Genomic DNA, 27,424 nt, shown 5'->3' on the forward strand with positions numbered 1-27,424 from the left:
TATATATATATATATATATATATATATATATATATATATATATATATTATAGATGACAGAAGTATTAAAAGCTGGTGTGTTAAGTGATGAAATTGATCTTGGTGCATTAGCTCATAATGCTGCAGAACAAGCAGAGGAATTTGTTCGTAAGGTAATTATAAAATAATTAATATAAATAAAAATATATATTTATATTTTTATTTTATAAATTAAGAAATTATTTTTTAAGACATTATTGATTATTTTTTTATTATTATTATATATTATTATTTTTTTAAGGTTTGGGAAGCATCATGGAAGCAATGTCATTTCAGAAATCTTCCAAAGTGGCTACAAGATAATGATTTCTTACATGCTGGCCATAGGCCACCTTTACCATCTTTTTATGCTTGTTTCAAAAGTATATTTCGTATTCATACAGAAACTGGAAATATTTGGACTCATTTACTTGGTGAAATTTAATTTTTATTTTTAATAATATTTTATTTTATTTTATTTTTTTTTTAGCATTTTTCTAACAGATTAATTTTATTCTTTTTATAGGATGCATGGCATTTATTGGTATAGCTATATTCTTCATAACACAACCTCCTATAGAAATACAATTGGAAGAAAAATTGGTATTCGGTACCTTTTTTGCTGGTGCTATTATATGTTTAGGAATGTCATTTGCCTTTCATACTGTACACTGCCATAGCGAATGTGTTGGAAAATTATTTTCGAAATTAGATTATTGTGGAATAGCTATGTTAATTATGGGTAGTTTTGTACCATGGCTTTACTATGGATTTTACTGTGATTATCAACCTAAACTTATTTATTTATCAGTGGTTGTAATACTTGGTGTAACAAGTATAATTGTATCGTTCTGGGAACGATTTGGTGAACCAAGTTACAGACCATTAAGAGCAGGTGTTTTTATGGGATTTGGTCTTAGTGGGGTAAATTATATCATATTATATAATCTTATATAATATTATATAATCTATCAAAAAACATTAAAATTTTAAGAAGAAAAATAGATTATGTTAGATAATACATAATTATATTGAGATATTATATATTTTTTTTTTAGGTAATACCAGCAGTTCATTATGCTATTGCAGAGGGTTGGTTTAAAGCAATTAGTCAAGCATCTCTTGGATGGTTAATATTAATGGGATGTTTATATATCTTAGGTGCAATGTTTTATGCATTAAGAGTACCTGAACGATTTTTCCCTGGCAAGTTTGATATTTGGGTAAATATTTTTCTATTTTTCAAACATATAATGTACAATTATTTGAAAAATGTTTAAATTATCATATTATTCAGTTTCAGAGTCATCAAATCTTCCATGTGTTAGTAATTGCAGCAGCTTTTGTTCATTATCATGGAATAACAGAAATGGCTATGTACAGAATGACAATAGGAGATTGTACAAATCCGTCGCAGGTGATAGCTTTTTAATTATGCAATGGATATATAATATCGTGTTGGATTTCACCTTATGTACCTTTATCAAGACTTAAAAAGATTCCTAAATCTTTGTGTATTGATAGATCTATATTATAAAAGAACTGCTGGAAACAATGAAAATGAACAACACAAGATTTTCCTTCTAATTTATTGTAATTAATCAAGAATTTTAAAGAAAATTTATAAATTCACAATAAAATACAATATGTGATAATTAATATTACTAACAATAAATTCAAAAGTTTAATTAAATAAAACTTTTTACACTTTCGTAAATTTATGGAAAATATAATTAATTTTGTATTGTACATTAAGCTCAACATTTAAAATATTTCAATCATTCATAAAAAATTTCAGTGATACAAAGTAACAAATAACATAACTATTTACACTTATTATTTTTTCTTTTGTGAATGATTTATTTAAATAATGTAAATTTATTGTATAAAAAATGAATATAAAATTATAAATATCATTTTATTTACTAATAATGACTGATCTCTTGTTTCATGCAGTTCTCTTACTTGTTAAAAACAAATTAATAAAAAACAATTGTAAAATATGAAACAAAATGCAGATATATGGCAACAAACAAAACTTAATATAATTAAGATTTAGGAAATAATTACAAATGATTTTATAGTATAAGCACTATAAAAGTTGTAATATATTTTGAACACTGTTAAAACAATGAAAACTATTTATTATAATGATTGTATGAAAAATTCAACTTTTTTTTTAATTACATTTGAACAGAGAAAGTAAAATACTGATTTTTTTCAGTGTCTATATCTAAAAAGTTTATGTATTATAATTTGTCTTGAGATTTCCTATTTTCTATATTTAATGCAAGATCGTCATTTTCGAATATTAGTAAAATAATTTTTAATATTTTTTCTTGTTATGTATTTATAATTTTTATTTTTTTTTTGTCATGCAAATTTATATTGTAAAATACCTATTTCACTACAGATCTGTTCTTTTAGTACAAAAGGTATTAAATATTTTTGTTATTATTATAAGTACTTATATAAAAAATTAGTACTTATATAAAGAAATATTGTTGAACTTTTTACGTAAATAATTCATACTATTGGTAAATTAATAAAGAAGGAAATTTATGAATTTCATATGTAAAAATACAATTATCCTACTTTATGTAATTTCCCAAAAATATATTTTTCTAAATAAATATTGTAGTATCATTTGTGAATTATTTAAATGTATTAAAAATATTTTTATTCATTATAATAAATTGAAATTTAAATATAAAGATAGAATTTAAAAATAATGAAAAAGAAATTAAAAAAAAAATTTATTTCAATAATTAAACATCAATAATAAATCTAGATGATTAAAAATAAGAAATCAAATTTATGTTTCAATATATAATTTATATTCAATATATAATTTAATTTTATTAAAATGTAAATATTTTTAGCAAATTGTTATTGATTTATTAATTAATTCTATTTATTTATTTTTTATTAATATATCTTATAATCATTCTAATCATATCTAATAATCATTTAATAAAAATTGCAATTATTAATTTTTTTTGCGTATAGTTAAATTTAAAAATAATTCTGATTATTTTTTATATATTTTTTATATTTTTTGTACAAAATAATATTTACATAAATTATTTACGAATTTATAATAAATAATTATATAATAAATTTTATAATAAATATATTGTATATCTTATATAAAATATTCTTATTTATTAAGAATTATAAGAATATAAATTATTAATAATTTATTTTCAATTCAATATTATCTTCAATTCAAAAAATTGATATTTCTCAAATGGAATACTATGTGTTATAATAAACACATTAACAAACAATTTAAAAAGTGTATAATATGTATTAATATTTTTATTAATCATTTTTTATTTTTTTCATATCTAAGATATTAAAATCGATATAAAAAAATATCTCGATAAGAAATCGATAAATAGTATGTTTCACTTCAGAATAGTTCGATATAGATTCAGAATAGTTTAATATATGTTTCATATATAGTGCATTTATGTGAAAAAGGCGCATTGTGATATTGAAATGAAATGTTAAAGCTAAAAAAGCCATAATCAAATTTCTTTTTATGCAAAAGATGAATATCATGTTCCTAATTAAATCTATTTGCAAAATTGATAAATCAAACGAAAAATATTTATTTCAACAATTCAATTATAAAAAAAATGAAAATATGTTGTATTTTGTAAATATTTTAATATTTTTATCAGTGCGTTGCAAGTAATCAATAAATTCTAATAGATAAAAAAGATTTTAAAAAAACGTGCACAAAAATTGAGTTGCGATATTTCAATGAAGCAAATTTTTTATTACATTATTTTATAAATATTATAATACGATCATCATCAAGATGCATTATTTATTTATTTACGAACTCAAGTCAATAAATATGGTTTTTATTTTAGAGGATTTATAATTCATAATTTATAATTCATAAATATGTGAGATAAAGTGATATAGTTGTACATGTCCATTCAAAGTATATAGAACCATAGTGTTTTATGATATATTAATGCATTGATAATAACTATATGCTTCTTATTTATCGTTTTTTGTATAATAAAATAGACGAGTGATAATAGAATCAAATTATATATCATTGTATATTTTAAAAAAGTTTAATTTCTAACATAAATAATGTATATAATAATGAATTTTTTTAAAATATATATAGAATTATTCTCATGAAAAGTCAAATATTGTTTTTTAATTAATAACAATGAATGAAATGAATACAAGTGTTACAAGTTCAATAACATCTGGCATGTTGCTTGATAATATTCAAAATTATACTAATACAATGACAAATGCATCAAATGAAATATCTGAAACATATATGAATTCTACAGAAGAAAATGAAAATATTCAATTATGGAATGTTTCTAAGGCCGTAACGTCATTGCCCAATAATACAGTAATTTCCTTTGAAGCTTCAAGTACCAATATATATGTATCTACAACAACAGAAATTTTTGATGAATTTGGACCTCCAGATGGAATAGAATACATTTTTGTACCACTTGGTGTAGTGGTCTTTGTTATTATATTATCAGCTGTGGTATGGGTAGCGATATCACTTTTGTATTTAAATTATAATCTTCTTTTAACTTCTATTTGCAGAAACAAAAAAAATAAAATAAAAAATATTCATCAAATTATAATACTTGGATAAATATTTCTACTTTAGGTATTATTACCTTTTTGTAATATAGTTTATTGGCAAATTAATGTTGTAATATTATATTTAAAGTTTTATTAGTTTGTAGCTTCTCCTATTAGTAAAATCCTAAAAGTAAAATCTTTACTATTAAATATTAATTTATTTTGTAATATTTAACAAAATGCAAATATTTTAATAATATATTATGATTTTAAAGGTAATAATTATATCAAGGAAAAGAAAATTGGAACGTTTAAGACATAGACTCATGCCAATGTATAATTTTGATCCTGGTGAAGAAGAAGAAGATGATTGGGAAACTGAATTATTAGAAGAATGTTACAATAATCATCAAAGACGTGTATGTGCAAGAATTATAATGTTCAAATTAATAAATATCTTATTAGAATTAAAATATTTTATATTACAGCAAGGATATCAATCTATGGATACAGAAGAAAATGCTGAACTATTTGGAAATCATTGACAAAACATTTGTAATAGTTTAAAAACTTTGTATTACTTATTACTAATTGTCTTAGATTAAAAATCACATTTAGTAGATTTCTATATTTATTTAATGAAATAGTTTGTACATATCTTTCAATTTAAAAGATAAATTTCAAATTCATAAATTTTATATATGAAAAAATATTTCAAAAAAATTTAAACATTAAAGTTTAAATATATCTTCAAAATTGTGATAATTAGGATTAGGATTTATTTTATTTATTTTAATATAGTATCCATAAAATAAATTTATGCTTAATTTATATAATAATTTCATAATAGAGAAGTAAAAAAACAAAAATGGAGACTTCATTTTATTATTTATATTCATTGTATTCTGTTTATAACAGTTTTTTATTTTATTATTTATATTCATTGTATTCTGTTTATAACAGTTTTTTATTTTATTATTTATATTCATTATATTCTGTTTATAACAGTTTTTTATTTTATTATTTATATTCATTGTATTCTGTTTATAACAGTTTTTTATTTTATTATTTATATTCATTGTATTCTGTTTATAACAGTTTTTCATAAATGTACAATTTTTCCTATATGTTTAAATTTCACTTTTGTATATTTTTTTTTATATCCTTTCCTAAAAATATAAATATTAATGAAATAAAATATAGATTATTTAATTAAAAATTTCAATATTATAATAAAAAATTTAAATTTTATTCTATTTTTATTCAATATTGAAAGATTCTAATGATGAATAAGAAAAAAATAGATATTTAATGTTCAACATAAAGAAACAAATATATTTTCAAATATTACCAACAATTTTGTTTCTATTAACTAATAATTATACATAAATCTACATTATAATGTTAATTTTATTTTTTCTAATTGTTTACTAATATTGAAAAATTAAGAAATTTCAAACAAAATGCATTTGTCTTTCATGCAAAATGTCTTTTTAGCATTATAATGTACTATAAAAAATTTAAAAGTATAACAATTTTGATATAGAATATATATCGCAGGTATATGTTTGTGTCATATAACAATTAATAAGAGAGTCATTTTATAAGTTTATTTATTTCAATACAAATTTGACATTCACACATATGCTTGTTTCAAAAATGTTAATGTTCACTTGTTTAAGTGTAATTAAAAAAGAACATTTCTTGTACATGATATACTTACACAAGAAGTATTACAGTACAGCATTAAATTTGTATGAAGTTTTAGACTTTAAGAATTATAATACATATACATAGGAGCAAAGAAGGTAACAAATATATGATGTAATTATACACCATCCACCTTAAAGTTAGATAAAGTCTTCATCTTAATTCCAAGTTAGTTTATGAGATCTGAATTTTTAGTTTAAAATTTTTTTCATTAAAATACTTGTACATTTTATTTTAATACTTAAAACATAATGATTATGATAATAATACAAATAAAAATAATACTAATAATAATTATTATATTAATAGTAATTATAATAAAAACATATAAGGTAAATACTACAAAGTGCTTTACATATTCTCAACCCATGTTGCAGTGCATTTTTTTTGCAAACATATCACAAATTATATTTTTCATATAACTTCCTTGGAATTTGAGCAGTTTTTTTTAAACTAATGTGTTACCACTTTACTATTTCAATTTGCAGATTATGATATAAAAAGCAAACTTATAAGTTTTAAATTTATCAGTTTTTTAAAAACTTTCAAAGAATAATTCTCATACATTGAATTTATTTTTTTACATTTAATTATCTTCCTCCTCTTCTTCCTCTTCTTCCTGTTCATCTTCTTCTTCTCCAGTACTTTCTAATTTCTCTTCTTTCTTTTTAGGTCTACCACGACCTCGTCCTGAAGGGTTTCCTTTAGGTGAACCTTGCTATAATAACATATTCTTTAACTTCTTATATATTATAAAAAAAATAAATAAAACTTGTTTTTTAATACTTTCTAAAATTAAATTTAAAAAAGTGATAACATTTATTAACAATTTTTATAAATTACTTGTTATTCTCAGATAATATTATTATGAGTTCCATAATACTTTTATATTCTATTTTATATTATTCCATAATACTATTTTATATGAATAATTTAATTTAAAAAAAATGTACATACCTTTTTTTTGTGAGAACCTTTTGGTCGCCCTCTTCCTTTTTTAACAGGTACAGGCGATGTATCATCTTCATTATCTGATTTTGCAGTGCGTACTGCATTATTTTTATCTGCGGCAGGTCTGCCTCTCTTTTTTGGTTCTTTAACAGTATTCTTATCTGTTTTTGCTGGTCTACCTCGTTTCTTCTTTTGTTCCTCGACAACAGGCGAATTGTCGTCTGACATTTTTAATTCTTTATATCACTGTATAATTAAAAATTTTGTTTACAATATAAACATTAATTCAAAAGGTTTTAGTTATATATATATGTGTGTAGTAATTTTATAATTATTCACTTTTAATGCAAAATTTAATAGAATTTCGAAGGAAAATACAAAGATGAACGAAAACGAATTTACGTCAAAAGGCTCTGTACTCTTAATTTATTATATACATATACTTTTTACAAATAAATATGTAATATTTATATTTATATTTTATTATAAAATTTAATATTATGTTACCACACACTTTGAAATAAAATATTCAAAAATTTCATATTAAAAATATAAAAAGTTCCATATAGGGAAATATGGAAAGTTTTGCATAATTATCGATTTTTAAAATTTCTCATAAAATTTATTTAATTCAAAATTTTTTAATTCAAACAATAACTTGATAAACATGTATATATAGATTTTACTATAAATAAGTAAAAAATGAGCAATAGTAAAGTTTAACAAATTACGCGCCTAATACATTCATATCGAACATCATTAGGTGGCGGTTTTGTAACCGGTTAATTGTAACCGAATAAAATAATTATGTAAAATTAATTATATCTAATATTTTAATAATCTCATACATAAATTAAAAGTAATTTTTTCTTACAAAAGAATAATAATAATAATAATAAATTATTATCATTATTAATTTATAAAAAAAAATTATTTACAACAATAAATGAGAGCTTTCTGAAATGTCCGCGCCCGCCATTTTCAAATATATTAAACAACCTATATATTATTAATTTCTTCATATATATAATTTTGGACAAGTTACACGATAATAACGGAAGTAACAATTTTTAATATTTTTTTATATGAAGAAAAAATAACTGTATGGAAAACCGCTATTTGGAACACATACAATAGCGTCACTTGGCTGCTAGGGACGCCATGATCGACAAATCATGGCAACACCAGAGTCGTGGTAGCGTCCATCACCAATTTCTTTATAAGAAAATGAATAAATATCTCTGTAAGTAATAATTGGTTCCGCGTAAAAGATTGACTAAAAAATCGTTGAAAAAATCATTTATGAGTTTCTTAATCTTTCAACACAATGAATACGTATACCATTCGAAAGACTAATATTTACTGGAGAAAAAGTCATTGACAAGCACTCACCTCAAAATTTCTCGTGTATATGAAGACAAAGGCAATCGTTCAGTCGGCGCGCGCGTCGTACTGTAAGAAAATGGGACTAAGTGCTTTTCTATATACGTTATGTATTAAAATGTTTAATATTCTTTTATGAATGTTCAGAACGCAAGTTATCTAATTTTTCTTTTCTCAGCGTCCTTTTAATACTATCGCGCGCGTCGACTGCACGAAGCAAACTCCGAAAGCACTTTGTAACGCAACAACTCACAATTCACTGCGCGAATAGCGAGACGCGACTGACCTGATCGAGATGATACACTGTACTCCGATTCGTTCTCTATCTCAAGAAGCATTCCCCCACTCTTTACACAACACGCCAACTGATTCCCGCCAAAATGTTATGACACTACTTAAAGTCACAATTTTTCATAAATCATATTTATCTTAATTTCTTATTATTTGTAATAAAAAGAATTTTTTAATATAAAAACTTATCAATTATTTTCTTGTTTTATAAAATATTAAAAAATTTATATGAATAATAATATTTATGAAAGTTATAAGATGTTATTTGGCGGGAATATAATTATAATATACAAAAAAATATTGTGTATATTAATTTCGTATTTCTTAATTTAAATTATTATTAATTTATAGATATAATTGTAAAATTATTATATGTAAATTTTTTTAATTTTTTGAAAAATTACTTAAAAATTTTCTTACAATATATTATAACATTAAAATTTATCTATATTTTTAATGTTAAAATATGTAATTTTTATTTTTATACTTTAAAACAATATTTTTAATAATGTTAATTATATATATTTTTTAATAATGCTAATTATATTTTTAATAATTTTAATATAAAAAAAAATTAAGTGAAAATTAATAATTAATATTCAAGATAGAAACTAAAATTTAATAAACAAAAAGAAAAAATTTAAATTATTATAATATTATTATAGTAACTTTTTAAATTAATTTACATTACATGGAAAAATAAATTTTTATAGGTTTTTAAATTATTATCAAATTAAAAGTAATTTTATGTAACTAAAGTATTGCTGAAAAAATGACATATATTTTTTTAATTACTATTTACAGTAAGAAGTTTGATTTATATGTATACATTATGTAAAATTTTGTACACATGTGATTCTTGAATCTATATAGCATATTTTTAACTTATATTTATAAATTTTCGTCCGAAAAATTTTTAATTACATTTATATTTTGTATTTTTATAAATTTCTAAATAAGATTATTTCAACACGCACACATTTTTCCATTTGTTAACAATATTTTCATACAAACCATACTATACTTTATTTTTTTGCAAATGATATTTTCATTGCATGAGAAGGTGTAATTTTAAATCCTTGTAAAGCATCTTTTGCAGCTCCTGATTGTACTTCGTTCTCAAATTCAACAAATGCAATGTCATGTCTATTTGGTACTAAACGTACTTCTTTAAAACCAGGAAACTGATTAAAAAGCATTGATAACATCATTTCACTGGTTTCATCTGGTAGATTTGTTAGGAATAGAATTTGATTTGGTGGTTGTTCAGGTACAGCTGTATTGACTAAACCTGGATGTTGTTGTACACCAGTATGATAACCAATTTGCTGTGAATGTTTAGCTTGTTCTTTAGCACGTTTCTTAGCACGTTTAGCTTCTTCATCAGCTGCAGGTACAACTCGTTTTGGTTTTTTAGGCCGTTCTGCATATGTGCCTTTCATTTTTGCAATAATATCACTATCTGTTTTTGCATATTGTATCCTCTAAAATAAAATTAATTATAATAACATAATGTTTTATTATTTAATTAAAAAGTTATTTTATGATTTACCATTGGTTTGTCATAAAATGGGAATCCTTGCATTGAACGTAAAGCATTTGTGGCACTAGCAATTTCTTTAAAAATAACAAATGCTTGTCCACGCATTTTTAATGTTTTTAGAGCTACAATATCCAATATTTGACCAAATTGAGAAAAAATTGCATATAAGGATTTTTTTAATTCATCCTTTTTTATTTTTTCATTTAAATTATTGATATAAATTGTATTATTTGGCCTAATATCCATTGCTATTGTAAATGAAAAAATTTTTTAATATAAAAAATACTTTTAACATCTTCAGAAATAAATATTAATAAATAGAAATTATTATAACTATATAAATTCTATATAATATAAAATCCATATAATAATAAAACTAAATAAACTTACTCAAATAATTTTTAAAAACAATGATATAATTATTATATTATATTTAATAATAGTTTTTGTATACTAAACAATTGTATTTAGTCGGCGTCTCACGCTTATAGAGGTTAGAGTACAATGAAGTATAACAATGAGCTATATAAATGTAGAGTGGAAACTTAATATTAAAAACATCATATATTAAATTCATGTTATATTATAATTCAAAATTCCTAATTATTTGTTTTAAATTTATATTTAATATATTTATAATTATTATATTGATATATAAATATTGCAACTTAAGAATGTTATTTTTATGTTTAAGAAAATATTATAAATTAGCTATAGTACATTTAGAATAACAAAATAATAACATTCATCAAAACATCTTTTCCTTAAAAAAGAAGTAAAATCGTATAAAACATAATATAATAGATAGAAATATAGATAGAAATCATATAAAATGTATTATTGATATTGAATAATTTGAAATTACTTAATAAAATACTTAATAAAATTAGTTAAAATTATTATTTAATTAAATATAATTATAAAGAAAAATGTATTTTTATAATAGAAATAATAATATTTAATATAAAATATTTAATCGAATTATTTTAATATATGTTATATAAAAAGTAAATAGCATTATTTATATTAATTAAGTGTACATTATTTTCAGGAATATAAGTGCTAAGCCATTCAAAAATGGAAAAGGTGTAAATAAACCTTTTCGTTCTCCATTTAATATACCCCAAAGTAATAATAATATAAATATCTCAAAATTAAGCACATATGAAACACCATCGTAAGTATAATTATAATGTAAAAAAAAAAAATTATTATATTTTTGAAATTTGAGAATAATATTCTCATTAATTTTCATTATTAGAAAAATATCCGTAGCAAAAAGACTAATATATCAAAAAACACCTTCTCCTAAAAAATTATGTATAAATAAAGAAAATAATAATAAACAAACAGAGATTGAAATAAAAAATAAATTATATCAAATAGATTTGGAATTATTAAAAAAAAAAATACAAAAAAAAGAAGAATCTATTAAAATTTTAAAAACTACATTATTATATAAGAAAAAGGTAAAAGATAATATTAATTATATTTGAAACTTATTTATTATATTAAATATTAATTATTTAAATATTTGTAATTAAAGAACAAAGCTGAAAATTTAGAAAGTGTTATAAAAAAATGGACAACATGTTGTCAGAATGCTCTTATTGATTATCAGAAATGTTTACAAGAAAAAAATGATCAACCAGTAAAATTATTTGAAATTTTATCTTCATTTAATATTAATCCTGATATAGTTTGTTTCTCTATTGATGATGATATATTTTATTAATTAAAATAAATATAAAAAAAACATATTATATAATAATATTTTACTTATTTTTATATTTTTATAATACATATATATTTATATTTATTTAATTTAATTTGTATTTCACATTTAATATTTATGTGCTTTAAATGGAAAATTAGGATCAAATAACATTGGATCATGACAAAATTTAAGTTCCTTAGTCATATAACCCATTAAACCTAAAATATAAAAACAATAAAATATTACAAAATATTATAAAATACATATAAACAATAAATATAACTGATATTACCAGCATGTTGTGCTTTTATTATTTCTTGTTCTACTTTCTTCTGTTTGTATTCACACAATCCAGTTATGTGTTTTTCATAAATTCTACCTGTATGACGACTTTGAAATTGAGATAATAAACGTACATTTTTATAATCAGGTTCAATGTTTAATTTACATAAAATACATAATTGCTGCTTCTTTTTATATGGATTTTCAATCGAAATTGGCTGCGTCAAAAAATAATATAAATTAATTTTTATTTTTCTGTACAACTTTCATAAAATATAATATATTTATAATAATTTATTACCATGTCTGGATCAGATCTGGATATCAGATCTGTTAATTCATTTGAAGTACATGCATTAGTTTTGTTACGAAATAATATTGGAATTTTATTTGTTGTATATCTCAAAATTGGTAAATTAATAAAAGTATACATAATTTTTTATGTATTTTGAACTTATTTACTTTTATTATAAGTTACTTTTATTATAAGTTACTTTTATTAAAAACTATTATAATTATATTATAAAAAATATATATTTACTTTTATTGTAAAGTAATAATCATTAAAAATATATTTGAAATAGAATTGATGCTTCACAATATTTTAAAGTTTGACTTTTTAGTGAAATTTTGTTTAGTTCATATAGTATTCGATAGAGGTCATTATTGTGCAACTTGATTTCTTACTTATAGTATAATAATCAATGATCTAAGTTACTAAACGGATTCCGTTACCGTTGAAATCTCTATCACTCTTTTCGCATTAGTCGGAGACGAGAGTTGTACTTTTGTATCCAATAACTTGAACTAATATAATTATTGTATAAAAATTGTTATTAATTGGTAGTGGATGCAAGTGAAGTGATAAATACAAAATGTGGCCCTCAATATTGGATATAGCTAAAATGAATCCATTTGGGACACCGTTCGTGACAACTACATGTCAGAGACAAAATGAACTAACACAAGCACTGGTTAAGAATCGTCACATTGCCGCTGCCTCTGTCGCATCAGGCGGTCAGTAATTTGCAAGTAATTTGATATAATTTAATTAATTTAATTGATTTTAATTCATGATTTTTTATAAGAAAATTATTCAATATTATATATAAATTATTGATATTTACTTAAATAATTAAAAATTTTTTTTTGATCAAAAAAATTAATCGTATTTCAAAAAATTTTCAAATCAATAAATATCATTATATAATCTAAAATATTATTTCTAATGTTCTTTATAATTTGTTATAATCTTCTTAGTATTAATTGATTATTTTGATTAATTTGTAAGAATTAATATTTAAAATTACTTATATTTTAAAAAATTTAAATATTAATAAAGTTGTAATTTCATGATAAATAATTATTTTATTATAATTATAATTTTTTTAATTTAATTATATCAAATTATGTAACAAATATAGATTTGACCGCATGGCATGTAATTATGTGCTAAGATATCATTTTACATGTATTTATTTGGCTTCAATGTATTTTTCAATAAAGTTACTGCATTTCTAGTACAATTATTAATACAAAATATTATTTTAAAATAGATTACTGAAGAATTTTTTATGTTTGATTTGCAATATAAAGGATTGCATAAGAAGTAGCCATTTTGTCGAAAATTGCGCGTGCGAATGTCGTCGTCATAGCCTTGGTTGACATTTGAATAAAAATAATAGCCTGCATTAGTACAGTGGCCGCAACCAAGAAATAATTAAAGATATCCTACTGTACTTGAAAAGTTTATTATTAGGTTAAGCCGAAATAATAAGATCGTTCATAATTTTGAAATTCTGCCAAATTTGAATTTCGCACGCACTTTTGAACAGCTGATCAATGATAGTTTTTATTGTTTATTAAATAAAAGTTATTTTAAAAATAATTATATATATAATATATTGATTAATAAATTAAATTCAATTTGTAAATGTTATTTTGAAAATTGGTCATTAAGATTATTTGTTTTTAATAAATGGATTATATTTGTTTTTATGTTATTATATTATTATTTTATGTATATTATGTATATTTTATGTATTTTATATGTTATTATTTTATGTATTATATTATGTTTTTAATAATGGATTATAAGTAATTATTGACATTTATCATTCATACTAAACATAGTTTGAATATTAAATATAGTTTGTTTAAATATACTTAAGATATTTATTAATATATTTATATTATGTAAATTAATATATTTAGATTATAAATTCTTTTTTATGTATAGATAGCTGTGAATTTGGATCAAATAAGTACTTTATGCTGTGTGGTTTGGGAGGTATTTTGTCATGTGGTATCACCCATACTTTGGTTACTCCTTTGGATTTAGTAAAATGTCGTATTCAAGTAAACCCTGCAAAATACAAATCAGTTTTTAATGGATTTCGAGTGAGCAATCTATTTTTAATTATGTTTTACAAATATGAATAAAATAATGACTAATAAATAATAACTAATAGCATAAATAATATATATAATTAAAACTAATTAACTTCAAATATTTTATTATTTAGGTAACTTTGGCAGAAGATGGAACTCGAGGTTTGGTTAAAGGATGGGCTCCAACATTTTTTGGTTATTCCACCCAAGGAATGTTTAAATTTGGACTTTATGAAGTTTTTAAAGTATATTATTCAGCTCTTGCTGGAGAAGAAATGGCATATGAATTTAGGACATCTTTGTATTTAATTTCTTCAGCATCTGCAGAATTTTTTGCTGATATTGGTTTAGCTCCTCTTGAAGCTGCTAAAGTAATTAATATAATATTTTTTTTAATATTTTCTTCTCTTAATTTTCTTAATATTTTTTTTAAAAAAGGAGTTAAATTGATATATTATGTCTTCTATGATATAAAAATAATCCATGTTCATATTATTTATGCATTTTTGTAGTTAATTTTATAAATAAGATAGAATTGTTCTTTTGTTTTTCTTCATTATTCTCATTTTTGCTTCATCATCATGTTCAATATCATATTTATTGCAAGTTTTATTAAACAATTATTATGAAAAATAAAATTAAAATATATTATGTATATAATATACAAAGTCCATTATTTTTACAGGTTAAAATTCAAACTACACCAGGATTTGCAAATACTTTGAGAGAAGCTATGCCAAAGATATATGCAGAAGAAGGTATCACTGGATTCTACAAAGGACTTGTACCTTTATGGCTTCGTCAAATTCCATACACAATGATGAAGTTCGCTTGTTTTGAACGTACACTTGAACTTTTATACAAATATGTAGTTCCTAAACCAAGGCAAGAGTGTTCAAAAGGTGAACAATTGGTTGTTACGTTTGCTGCAGGATATATTGCTGGGGTATTTTGTGCAATTGTATCTCATCCTGCTGATTCTGTGAGTGTATATATAATGTATATTCATTTCTATTTTTATTTATTTTATTTATTTAATGTTGTTAATGCAATATATATATATATATATATATATTTCAAATATTTGTAGGTTGTATCAAAATTGAATCAAGAAAAGGGAGCATCAGCTGTTGATGTTTTAAAGAAACTTGGTTTTGGTGGAGTATGGAAAGGTCTTGGTCCTCGAATTGTTATGATTGGTACATTAACAGCAGCACAGTGGTTTATTTACGATGCAGTAAAAGTATGGCTTCGTATGCCCCGCCCACCCCCACCAGAAATGCCAGAATCTCTCAAGAAGAAATATGGACTAGCTTAATTATCAAGCATCAATATTTTTAATTGAATCAATTACAGTTAGAGAAAAAGAACATAGATAAATTACATTATTTCTTCAGTACATTGTCGAACAATGTTCTATTATACGTGTCAAGTATTTATTTGTAATACTGATATCAGTGCAGGTCATCACTGCCTATAAATTAGATACAATAATGTGCTATGAATCATAGTAATTTACTATCAATGCTGAGATTAATAAAAGAGATGGCACATTATAAAAATCAGATACAGTGACAGTGAGTTACCTATTGTAACCAAAAACTGTTACTTTGTATATAGAGCGATCACCATAAATAAATGATTCGTGATTGCTCAATTAATATTTGATTTTGATTATCCCTTTTCTTATATATCCTTATGTTAAGAGAATTACACTAAAATATTATGCATTAATTATTTTTTATTTTATTAAAATCTTTAAAATATAATCTATATAATTATATAAAGATAAATAATCTATGAAAAAAAAAATATATATGTATATATGTATTATATACAATTTATGCTTAATGCAATTGTATATACACATATAATATAAATAAAATATATTAACTATAATTATGAAGTAATAAGTATAATCAAAACAATATATTTTAATCTAAATATTTTTGTTTTTATATAAAAATATTTTTATTTTAATGTTTATTCTTTGGCTTTATTAATTCAATAAAATTATATAAGACTTATTTAATATTTAAACATAATATTTAATAAGATAGAATTTTATAATATAAAGTATTGCCACATATGTTTTCATGAAAAAATTTTAACATCTTTTACAAAATTAAAATAAACTATTAATAATATTAACAAATAAGTACTAATTTTTCAACAAAAAAGATATTTGCTTATTTCATATAAGATAAGATTCATATAATCATAGAAAGAATCATTTATCTATTTTAAATATTACAATTTTAAAAATATATATAGTTTGAATTTTCTAATAACAGAGATAATAGTATAAAAATATCAAAAAAAAAAGTAATTTTACATATATTTTTCACAAATTTTGTAATATCATCCAATTTGATTTAATATTATATGTTTATAAACATAATATAATTTTTAACATATTAAATAATATTAATAGTATATTAATTAATATATACAATTTATCATAAAAAAAAGACGAATTATACATATTATCTTGAATAAAGTTCTTTTTCTAAGTACGTTTTAGCATCCTGTATTGTGGCAAAAATCTTAAATGTAAGTGTTCCATGTAAATACAAATCACATTTTCTGATTGTTTCAAAAATTGGACTTGTACAACTTACAAAATAAAAATGTATATCAATTTGTTGAAATTCTTTCATTACTGAATTTAGTGTAATTACACCACTAGAATCAATATAACTTAATGCGCTCATATCCATTATTATACATTGTAATTCTTGTTTTTCTTCTGAATTTTCTGTATCCATATATATTCCTTTTTCTCTTAACTTAATCTTATGCTCTATAATTTTTTTTGGATTTATTCCAATTAATTTATATAATTCTGATTTAAAATGATTAATATTCGCAAAATTCAAAGTTCCACAATAATGAAAAATTTTTATTCCAGGAATTTCTACTGCCTGAAAATAATTCATCAAATATATTAATATTTTATGTAAAAATGATTTTTCATTATAAAAATATTATTAGCCATAAAAAATAATAAATACTGCTTTAAATCTACTCATATCCAAATATAAATCTGTATTTGGTATATATCCCAATAAACAAATGTAAGGTCTAATACTTTGCAATAAAATAATTGCAAGTGATATTATTATTCCAGTTAGCAAGCCAATATCAATACTTATTATTACAACTGTCAAGAAAGTTGAAATCCAAATCAATGCATCACATTTACTTAATTTCCAAAATTTTATAAGTTGATTAGCTTGTTGAAACATTCCCTTTAAAGCTACCTAAAAGAAGATTTATATATATTAATAAATTAATATTCATTATAAAAAATTATATATAAAAATATAATTATTTTAATAATTTATGTAACAATATTAATATTTTAAAGCACTTATACTTACAATAATAATTGATGCAAGAACAGATCTTGGTAAAGGTTCAAAAAATGGACCAATCCATAAAAGAATTATAAGTAATACTGTACATGATATAATACTAGCTATTTGTGTTCGACCACCAACAGTTTGTTGAATTAATGATCTACTTAAAGATGCCGATACTGGCATACATGAAAAAAAGGATCCTACTACATTACTTAAACCCTAAAATTATATTTTATTAATATACATGATATTTTAAAAACAACTAAATAATTTTATTAATTTATCATAATTACCATAGCAAGAAGTTCTTGATTTGAATTAATTTTATAATTAAGTTTTTGTGCAAATATTAAAGCCATTGATATGGTAATAGTATAAGATACCATAGTTATAGCAATACTATCCATTGCTACCAAATGTAATAGATTAAATGTTGGAATTGTTGGAACTGGTAATCTATTAATTAAAAAGATTAAAAAATTTGAATTACATTTATAAAAAATAATTAAATTTACATACCCTGTAGGAATATCACCCACAACTTGAATATTATATTTAGTAGAGAAACAAAAATATTTTGAAATTAAAGTACCACTCACAACTGCAATCAACTCAATTGGAATTGGAATACTACATTTTTTACTTATCCATGGCTAAAATTAAAATAATTATTTAAATTATGTAATTATATATAGGATTATTATAAAGATTTTTACAATAATTTTCTAATAAATAAAAATTACCTTCAAAAATTCATTATTACTTATAAGACCAATAATAGTTATTAATGATATAAATACAGCAGTTAAATTTGTATTTTGTATTTCTTTTAAAATATCTATCAATGTCTGAAATAAATTTATCATTTAATTTAAATTGTATATCTCTAGTTAATTTATTTTTTTTAAATTTTATACTTACAAAAATAAATTTAAAATATCCTTTCTGTTTTGGTATTTTCAAACCTAATAAATCTTTAATTTGAGATATTAAAACACAAACTGCTGCACCAGTTGTAAAACTATTCACTAATGGATCACTTAGCAATGTACTTATAATACCCAAATGAAATATGTACATTATAATCTAAAAAAAAAATTATTATTTTATTGTAATAAAATAAATAATAAAATAATGTAATAAAAAATATAAAATATTACCTGAAATATTCCAACCATGAGTGTAACTGCTGTTGCTACTTGTATTGGTGTATATAAATATTCTCCAGGCAAATCGGGTAATGTAGTTGTAACATTTGAAGTTGTAATTTCATTGTGCGATATTGAATAAGTTGTCACTGTTTTCCCAGTCATCAAGCAAACCACAGCGAATGTTCCTGATGAGTGCCAATAATGTTTCATTGTTCTAGTTTGTCTAATAAGTTCTTATTAAAAGGAGATATTTGTAATAGAAGTTTTTCTGTAATAGAAGTAGTATTTTACAAAGTATATACATATCAAATGTAATATACTAAAAAAATCTTGATTTTGATGAAATACTAAATGCCTTTTCTTATTTTATTGTATTGTCAAAATTTAATACAAATTTTTTCTTACCCATAGATACATGTTTAGATGTACCAAAAAAAAAATATATTAAAACAGGAAAGAATGCCATGTATATACCAACTACTGGAGGTACATTTCCCAAAAGTGCATAAGCCATGCCTTGAGGAATATGCATAATTGCTACAGTTAAACCAGAAATTATATCAGACATTAAATTTTCTTTCCAATTATAATTTTTTAGCCAATATATTGATGGAATTGCAGATATAAAACATGATTTCCAGTTTTTATATTTTAAATCATTTAATGCATTATGAAAATCTATAAACAAATTTCATTCTATATATGATATTTATATTAATAATAATAAAATATAATATCTATTACATACCAAATGTTTTTGGTTTTTCATAATGGTAATCTTCATTTAAAGTTTCTTGTTCATATATAGGTCTTTCTAAATGTATTTGTAAAAGTGTATCTTGTTTCTCCATGTTAATAATAATTAAAAAGGATTTATGAATTTTATTAATAAAAAATTTTATTAAAAAAAAATTTTAAATAAAATATTACTTTGTTATATTTTATTTTTTAGCTTCTTGATATATAAATAGATCTAAAACAAATAATATATTAAATAGATAAAGAACTACTTTGTTAATTTATTAAAGATAAAAATATTATATAATAAAATATTGATAAAAAAAAAATAATTTTTATATTATTGATCATACATTTTTATATATTGATATAGATAATTATTTCAAATTTCAGTATTTAACAATTGCTAAATATTAATATTATTTAGTTATTTTGTATATGTTTAAGCTTAACCTTCAATTAATTCTAAAAATATTTTTTCTTTATAATTATTTAATATTTTATGTTTTATGTTTTTATTTACCTGCTTTCTTATTATTTAATTATATTTAATTGTAAAGAAAATATAAAAATTATATAATAAAGAAATTATTAATAATTATTATAATTACTTCTTATTTAATTTTAAAAGAAATTCTCTCTTATCGAACTAAACTAATTTAATAATATATATATATATATATACATATATAATGTATATAATATATATATATATATATACATTATTATCAAATCACTTTATATTCATCATGTGACAGCAAACTAAATATTACTATATGTGAAGGTATACTTACGTCACAGATGAGGTTTTATATATAGTATGGAAAAAATATATTAACAATAGATATATGTCTCTATACATTATTGTATATTTATAAATTTATATTACTAGAAAAAAGCAGTATTAAAAGAAATTTCTTATTTCATAACATTCAATTTTTATTAATACATATACATATACATATATGTATATATATTTTTACATTCAAATTAATAATTAAATTTTGATATAATGAATGAGAGGAGAATAATTAATAATATAAATATCAAAACATTAATATTATTCTCTTACTCATATTTTAATAATTTTTATACAAATTTGAATTAAAAAAATTATTTTGACTTATTTTTCTATATTAATAATTATAATTCTTATGAAGATATTTGTACGAAAATTTGATTTATAAATTTTTACTTTTCTTGTACAATATTTTGTACTTACCTACATTATAACTATAATTACATAAAAATTACAGTAAAATATATATATATTGAAACATTACTAACAACAATAGTATCTACAGTGTAAATACCTAGTGTACAATAAAAATGAATTGTATTTGTATGTACATATTCTATTTTAAACACACATACATATGCTATATTTTTCTATAAAGCATATATCTGAATTTTGTAAGGATACATGAATATTTCGAATACTACACGACTTATATATTTATTAAATTAATATTTATCTATGTAATTATATATAGCAAAAAAAATGATAATGGAATATTTCTATATTATACGCAAATATTTATTATATTTCTGTTTTTCTTTTCATTTTGAAAAACTATAGTTTTACTATGGTTCTTTTTTGGGAAGTTATTAAATAGTAATTTAAGAATGTAAATCAAGCTGCTTCGTCATTTCCACTAAGTATACGCGTATTATGATAATTTCGTTTGGTTCCATATCCTCCTGAATGTTGAGTTTCATAAATTTTTCGATTTTCTAAATAACGACGGTAATTATTTTCGCGCTTCCTTCGTTGTTCTTCTGCTTGTTGTCTTAATTTTTCTGGATTCATGTGCGTCGTCACCATATGCCTTGTCAATGAACTCATGAATTTATACGTGATACCACATACATCGCAAGAAAGTATTTCTTCGTTTGCTCCTTGCTAAAATTTATGAATAAAAAAAATTTAATTTAATTATTAAAAAAATTTGAAAATTATTTTTTTTTATTTTTAAGACAAACTATTATATAAATTGCTTAATTTTGTATAGTACGTACAAATTGCAGAAAATATGAAAGAAATGGTAAAAGATATATGTTTTCTTTTCTTATGAAACTCGAATGATTTAAACATTAAGATCGTATTTATCATACGTACTTGTTGATGTACCATCATATGTCTCTGCAAATTGTTCAATCTGTTGAACTCTCGACCACAAACATTACAGTCAAATTTCTTATCAGGATCATGATATTTTTTATGAAGACTCAGATCAGTTGCATGTAAGAATGATTTATGACATACATCGCATGTGTGGGTCCGCTGATCACCAGCCAAATGCGACTGCTCGTGTTTAACCAAACTAGCTTTATCTACGAAACGACGACCGCAGTAAATGCATGGAAGAGGTCGAGATTGTGAATTATGAAGTGTCAAATGACGACGTAGAGCGGTAGATGTTGGAAAGTTTTTATGACATTCGAGGCACTGAAATGGTCGATCACCAGTATGAGTTTTTCTGTGACGAGCTAAAGAATTTTGATCTGGATATCTAAAATATGAATAAAACAATTAATTATCTTTAAAACTATATTTTAAAAAAATATAAATTTAATTGTTATTTGTTATAAAAAATTAACCTTTTAGGACATAAATCACATGGAAAATTCCTTGTTGTAATATCTTCTTCACGAGCATGTTTCAGTCTATTATGTCGAAGTAATTGAAGTGATGTTTTAAAGTTTTTATTACAGATATCACATTTTAAATTATCTGTTGTTGGTATAATCACTTGTGTCCTTTTTTGTCCATGTTCATCCTCAGATATTATTAAAGATATAGTTACAGTATTGTCTTCATTATCAAGATCAGTAGCAGACATTATAGAATTCTGAAAAATAAAACAAAAATAAAAAAATGCTTTCGATATATATATTTTATAAATTATTAAAAATACCTGTTTATTGTTATGAGTAGATTTGAGTTCATTATCTGGTATAGAATAAGATTCTTCTTCCATTTTTCTAATATTCTGTTGAGATTTAATTTGTGATTCTTTACTTTCAGAATCATTACTATTTTCTGCAATAGCATAATGTCCATCTTCAGTTAAATATACTGGTTGTAAGGTTCCAGTTTCATCTTTATAGTATAATTGACCATCTTCATCTTCGTGTAAAAATATTTGATTCTAAAATTGAAAATAAAATTTATTTGATTATTTGAAATTAAAGAAAATAAAGCAGGATATAAAGTTTAATTAAATGTTTAATTTTATATTAATACCTGAGAATTTTCTTTTTCTTGATTTTGATTAGAATCTGAGTTATTTGTTTCCCATACTTGTTCCTCATTTTCTATTACTGCAGTATCATAAGAATATTGTTCATTATCATCTACTGTCTGTGCAACATATAATGTTTCTATATTATCAGCTTCATAATAAATTGTTCCTTCAATTGGTATAGTATTTTCATCTAATTGTTCCATCTAAAAATGAAATTATTATTTTCGCAAATAGTAATTACTATAATGACTATAATTAAGTAATACAAACCTTAATATAATGAGCATCTGAAAGTTTATCTGGTTGCAATGTTTTCATTGAACTTTGTTTTTTTGTACCAAGTACAGTATATAATAAATTATTTTCAACATTCTTCACAATTTCATGATTTACGTTATTATCAATATTTTCATCATTCATATTATTTTCAAACTCCTGATTTAATTTACATTTTTCTATTCTCTCCAAAGATTCTATATTGTCCCTCAATTCTGATTTATTTGTTTGTAATGGTAAAGAAATTGTTTGATTATTTACATATTTTTTATCACAACTTAATATTCTTTGTCCTTGCAAAGATTCTGTACAATGATTTAATGTATTTGAATTATGTTCAAAATTTAATTCAAATTGACATTCTTCTTCTTCCATATCTTCATCTTGCCAATCTTCATGTACATCATATGCTATAAGTTGTTTATTATTATGTTTATCATACTGATTTTTCTTTTCATATTCTTTTTCAGATTGTGTCTTGAAGATTGAATTGTCTTCATCAAAAGCATAACTTTCCATTTCTGTTTTAATATTGGCATTTTTGTTTTCAATAAAAGTAATTTCATCTTGTGATATTTCTTCTTTCTCTTCTTCTATTTCTTCTATTATTTCTATAATTTCTTCTATTTCTGTTCCTATAGAATCTTCTGTAGCTTCTGATTCTACTATAACACTTTCACCATTGATAGCATGTTTTAATACTTCCATCACGTCTTTGTCATCATTAATATCTATTGTATCAAGTATTTCATGTGATAATTCCATAATATGTGTTTTTAAATGTTGTCCAAAAAGTAGTGCTTAAAAAAACATATATTTATTTATATTTATTAAAATTTAAATTTATTAAATTATAAAATTATATTTATATTATAAAATTATATTTATTAAATTAATATTATAATACAAAAATTTAAAAAAAATAAATATTACTTATTATTTTTAATAGAATTTTATAACTTTACTTATATATAAATTTATTTGTTTTATATTTAAAAAAATTAATATTAATATTAATTTTTATTAATTTTATATAGTAAAATTTTATATAATAAAATACAAAAAATTAAAGAAAAAGATTGTATTACGTATATAATTTTTTATAATAACTGTATAAATTTAATTTATACATTTTATTAAGATGTACCTTTTTAAAAAGTATATAAATATATAATCTTATAAATAGAAAAAATATTTTATTATTCATTCTTATATATAAAAAGTATACTTATAAATTTTTTATTTATATATATATATATTTGTTTTTTAATCATATAAAGGAATGTAAAAACAATATATTAAAGAAAAAATATAATTCGATTGTCCTTCACATTTATTCGTTTTTAAATTGATTTACACGGACATTTAGACATTCTGTATCATGCATGTATTACGCACATACTTGTTAGATGTATACATTCTTTGAAGTAGTATTATGTTTAAAAAAAAAGAGAATTTGTACATAAGAAAATCATTCAAAGTATTGGAATAGAGATTAGTATTTTATATATGACAAGAGATACGCGGTTCACCAGTCGGTACGAAAATGTCTTGCGTCTTGCATTTATCAACGGATAGCAAAATGGCTACAAAACGGCAATGATTATCTCTTTAAAAAGATACATGTTAATATATTAAAATGTTAAAAATCTCATTTAAGAAATAAATAAATATGCATACAGTTTTATTCACTCTACCTGTGTCAAAATGTTGAAATGTCTAAGCGAAGAGGGAAAAAATTGTTTTTGCTCGGTCGATACGCGTTAATGTAATATTTCTCTCTATATTTTCTCAGTAAGCAAGTGACGCCACCTTAAACATCCCAAAGATATATCTTTATCTTCGTCAAAATAGGTTGCGTCAGTTGCATTCGTAAATAGACTGGTTTAAACATTACGAACAGAAATTCTTTTGATTGGTCAGTTGCTCTGAATGGATATTTTAGAAATTTTATTTAAATTTTAAGAATTTTAAAAATTTATATTTTTTCTTATAAATTATATTTATTCTATAATACTTATCGCAAATTATTTTTTTAGAAAATTTTTTTCTGAAAAAAAATATTATATAAAAAAATATTTTTTAAAAGAATTTATTTTTTCAAAGATATTTAAAATATTTTATACATATATCAACAAAAAATAAAAAATTAGAAAAAATATATGTATATAATTTTCGATACAAAAATTATATTTAATATAATTATGATATTATAAATTATATTTGATGTATAATTTAGAAAATATCTTTATGTTCTAAAATACGACATAACATAATATTTATTAAATGTAATGTTTATTTTGTAGAAATACATTTTTTTATGATTTATTTAATATTATTTTAAATTTATATGTGTATTATTTTATTTATTAATATACAGATACATATACACATTTCTTTTTTTTTTATTATTTATCCTTTGAATAATTAATTTTTAGCATTAAAGAAAATTTAATATAGAAATAGGAAAGAATAATAATTTTGAATAATTATATAGAATAATATTATTAATAAATGATTTAATTTTTTTTTAGTAGTATATCAATTTTATGTAAAATTAAGAATAAAATCATTTTACTATTTTTAAAATTTATACTAAATAATATCAAATAATATTATATCAAATGAAAACATTATCAAAATTTACATTTTATTTATAATATAAGATATTAAAAAATAACAATAGCACTTTTAAATTTTAAATAATTAGAGTATATATATATATATATATATATATATGAACTTTATTATATAAATACAGTGTTTATTAAAACCATTATCGTGAAGGTTACGTGTTGTGTCATTTATTCAAATTTTGTAAAAATGTGGTTTTATTTTTTATTTGCTATTCTTACAACATTTGATTTTGCGATGGCTTCATCGGGTTTTGATTTTGGAGATACTGTAGCATTGATTCTTGGATTAATTATTGGAATCATTGGATTTTTTGCCTGTATGGGTACTTATGCACGTCATCGAAGTCGTATGGAAACAATGACATAAAAATAAGTACGCTAAAATTCAAAAAATAGTAAGTATATATATTATTCTTACTTATTTTATAATAAAAATTATGAAAATATTTCAATGTTGTTTAGATTAAAAATTTATGATTAAATAGAAAAGTGAAAAAATTCATAATTTATATTTTTAAAGATTAATAATTCTATGATTTTTATGATAAGAAATGCTCTATAAATAGCATACAAACTTTTTTTTTTAAAGAAACGAACAATTTTTAATAAAATTATTAATAGAATTTTAATGAATTTTGTGGCAAAACACACATTTATATTTTTATATATATTCTTATACCAAATATCAAAATATTTTTTTATTCTATTTTAATTATTTTATATAGTTCATTAATAACTTATCTTATTTCAATTACAGGCTATTCAATGTTTATAAAATTAAATAATAAACAATAATAAAAGTAAATAATAAACAAATCCTTTTTGACAATAAAAGTAACTTTGAATTACATTTATGATGTATAATAAATTATTTTTATGTATTATAATATTATTGTAATATAATTATTAAATAAATTTTTATAAAAATAATAATGATACATAAATATGTATCAGAACATTTATTGAAAATATTATATTATATCATTAAAAATATATTATTTTTAAATTTTTTTTAAAATTTTTATATGTAACAAGTGATATAAATGTATTTAACAATATACACGTAAAAAGATTGTAATATTTTAAAATGATTATATATAATATAGAAAAATATTATTTATAGTACATGCAATACTAATTAAAA

At 21.2% G+C, this 27,424-nt stretch overlaps 9 protein-coding genes and 1 long non-coding RNA gene across 20 annotated transcripts in view; 5 read left to right on the top strand and 5 right to left on the bottom strand.

The window, feature by feature from the left end:
- The window catches only part of LOC107998044 (adiponectin receptor protein), a 5,949-nt gene extending 1,395 nt beyond the window's left edge, over positions 1-4,554 (top strand). For all 3 annotated transcript variants that reach the window (XM_017057058.3, XM_017057059.2, XM_017057060.3), the window contains exons 3-7: positions 53-151; positions 280-451; positions 544-941; positions 1,076-1,240; positions 1,315-4,554. In XM_017057058.3, the coding sequence (XP_016912547.1) occupies positions 53-151; positions 280-451; positions 544-941; positions 1,076-1,240; positions 1,315-1,449 (969 nt within the window). In that variant the 3' untranslated portion in view covers positions 1,450-4,554. The remainder of the gene's footprint in view (positions 1-52; positions 152-279; positions 452-543; positions 942-1,075; positions 1,241-1,314) is intronic.
- Positions 4,216-5,218, top strand: LOC107997956 (uncharacterized protein C3orf18 homolog). 2 transcript variants are annotated; one of them, XM_017056908.3, is made up of 3 exons: positions 4,216-4,560; positions 4,874-5,017; positions 5,087-5,218. In XM_017056908.3, the coding sequence occupies exons 1-3, from the start codon at positions 4,216-4,218 to the stop codon at positions 5,141-5,143; spliced, it is 546 nt and encodes a 181-aa protein (XP_016912397.1). In that variant the 3' UTR covers positions 5,144-5,218. The 2 variants fall into 2 exon arrangements, with proteins under 2 accessions (XP_016912397.1, XP_016912398.1); XM_017056909.3 differs by having other exon boundaries at positions 4,216-4,554.
- Positions 5,219-6,194: 976 nt separating this feature from the next.
- Positions 6,195-8,993, bottom strand: LOC107997951 (high mobility group protein I). Of its 3 annotated transcripts, none has more exons than XM_028666792.2 (4): positions 8,652-8,993; positions 8,392-8,474; positions 7,266-7,505; positions 6,195-7,026 (listed from the first exon to the last, which is right to left on the bottom strand). In XM_028666792.2, the coding sequence occupies exons 3-4, from the start codon at positions 7,485-7,487 to the stop codon at positions 6,895-6,897; spliced, it is 354 nt and encodes a 117-aa protein (XP_028522593.1). In that variant the 5' UTR covers positions 7,488-7,505; positions 8,392-8,474; positions 8,652-8,993; the 3' UTR covers positions 6,195-6,894. The 3 variants fall into 3 exon arrangements, with proteins under 3 accessions (XP_028522593.1, XP_016912392.1, XP_016912391.1); XM_017056903.3 differs by having other exon boundaries at positions 8,392-8,500; positions 8,652-8,992; XM_017056902.3 differs by lacking the exon at positions 8,392-8,474 and having other exon boundaries at positions 8,652-8,970.
- Positions 8,994-9,692: 699 nt separating this feature from the next.
- Positions 9,693-11,182, bottom strand: LOC107997958 (U1 small nuclear ribonucleoprotein A). The gene is made up of 3 exons (XM_017056912.3): positions 10,867-11,182; positions 10,486-10,724; positions 9,693-10,417 (listed from the first exon to the last, which is right to left on the bottom strand). Exons 2-3 carry the CDS (start codon positions 10,720-10,722, stop codon positions 9,959-9,961), a joined length of 696 nt encoding a protein of 231 aa, XP_016912401.1. The 5' UTR covers positions 10,723-10,724; positions 10,867-11,182; the 3' UTR covers positions 9,693-9,958.
- A 13-nt stretch (positions 11,183-11,195) lies between these two features.
- Positions 11,196-12,249, top strand: LOC107997968 (swi5-dependent recombination DNA repair protein 1 homolog). 2 transcript variants are annotated; one of them, XM_028666774.2, is made up of 4 exons: positions 11,196-11,310; positions 11,528-11,653; positions 11,738-11,945; positions 12,023-12,249. In XM_028666774.2, coding segments are annotated over exons 1-4 (525 nt in total). In that variant the 5' UTR covers positions 11,196-11,308; the 3' UTR covers positions 12,212-12,249. The 2 variants fall into 2 exon arrangements, with proteins under 2 accessions (XP_028522575.1, XP_028522576.1); XM_028666775.2 differs by having other exon boundaries at positions 11,207-11,407.
- Positions 12,235-12,912, bottom strand: LOC107998025 (small ribosomal subunit protein bS18m). Its single transcript, XM_017057031.3, has 3 exons — positions 12,777-12,912; positions 12,486-12,693; positions 12,235-12,411 (listed from the first exon to the last, which is right to left on the bottom strand). Exons 1-3 carry the CDS (start codon positions 12,906-12,908, stop codon positions 12,320-12,322), a joined length of 432 nt encoding a protein of 143 aa, XP_016912520.1. The 5' UTR covers positions 12,909-12,912; the 3' UTR covers positions 12,235-12,319.
- Positions 12,913-13,350: 438 nt separating this feature from the next.
- On the top strand, positions 13,351-16,527 carry LOC107998024 (solute carrier family 25 member 3). Of its 2 annotated transcripts, none has more exons than XM_017057030.2 (5): positions 13,351-13,492; positions 14,715-14,875; positions 15,001-15,237; positions 15,552-15,848; positions 15,957-16,527. In XM_017057030.2, the coding sequence occupies exons 1-5, from the start codon at positions 13,351-13,353 to the stop codon at positions 16,182-16,184; spliced, it is 1,065 nt and encodes a 354-aa protein (XP_016912519.1). In that variant the 3' UTR covers positions 16,185-16,527. The 2 variants fall into 2 exon arrangements, with proteins under 2 accessions (XP_016912519.1, XP_028522574.1); XM_028666773.2 differs by having other exon boundaries at positions 13,365-13,507.
- LOC107997952 (solute carrier family 26 member 6) lies at positions 15,957-20,794 on the bottom strand. 3 transcript variants are annotated; one of them, XM_062085546.1, is made up of 11 exons: positions 20,644-20,794; positions 20,131-20,355; positions 19,788-20,060; positions 19,392-19,567; positions 19,153-19,317; positions 18,975-19,079; positions 18,751-18,884; positions 18,525-18,687; positions 18,250-18,450; positions 17,881-18,129; positions 15,957-17,790 (listed from the first exon to the last, which is right to left on the bottom strand). In XM_062085546.1, the coding sequence occupies exons 2-11, from the start codon at positions 20,231-20,233 to the stop codon at positions 17,353-17,355; spliced, it is 2,007 nt and encodes a 668-aa protein (XP_061941530.1). In that variant the 5' UTR covers positions 20,234-20,355; positions 20,644-20,794; the 3' UTR covers positions 15,957-17,352. The 3 variants fall into 3 exon arrangements, with proteins under 3 accessions (XP_061941530.1, XP_061941531.1, XP_016912394.1); XM_062085547.1 differs by lacking the exon at positions 20,644-20,794 and having other exon boundaries at positions 19,788-20,078; positions 20,131-20,259; XM_017056905.2 differs by lacking the exons at positions 20,131-20,355; positions 20,644-20,794 and having other exon boundaries at positions 19,392-19,650; positions 19,788-19,930.
- A 240-nt stretch (positions 20,795-21,034) lies between these two features.
- Positions 21,035-25,502, bottom strand: LOC107998043 (zinc finger protein 62). 2 transcript variants are annotated; one of them, XM_017057057.3, is made up of 7 exons: positions 25,342-25,502; positions 23,639-24,444; positions 23,368-23,571; positions 23,039-23,272; positions 22,722-22,972; positions 22,387-22,633; positions 21,035-22,023 (listed from the first exon to the last, which is right to left on the bottom strand). In XM_017057057.3, the coding sequence occupies exons 2-7, from the start codon at positions 24,407-24,409 to the stop codon at positions 21,754-21,756; spliced, it is 1,977 nt and encodes a 658-aa protein (XP_016912546.1). In that variant the 5' UTR covers positions 24,410-24,444; positions 25,342-25,502; the 3' UTR covers positions 21,035-21,753. The 2 variants fall into 2 exon arrangements, with proteins under 2 accessions (XP_016912546.1, XP_016912545.1); XM_017057056.3 differs by having other exon boundaries at positions 22,240-22,633.
- Positions 25,503-26,278: 776 nt separating this feature from the next.
- Positions 26,279-27,210, top strand: LOC114577566 (uncharacterized). Its single transcript, XR_003697737.2, has 2 exons — positions 26,279-26,675; positions 27,038-27,210. It is a non-coding gene; the product is annotated as an uncharacterized LOC114577566 (long non-coding RNA).
- The last annotated feature ends 214 nt before the right edge of the window (positions 27,211-27,424 follow it).

This window comes from Apis cerana, linkage group LG15 (assembly GCF_029169275.1).
Source record: "Apis cerana isolate GH-2021 linkage group LG15, AcerK_1.0, whole genome shotgun sequence".
In the NCBI taxonomy this organism is placed as follows: domain Eukaryota; kingdom Metazoa; phylum Arthropoda; class Insecta; order Hymenoptera; family Apidae; genus Apis; species Apis cerana.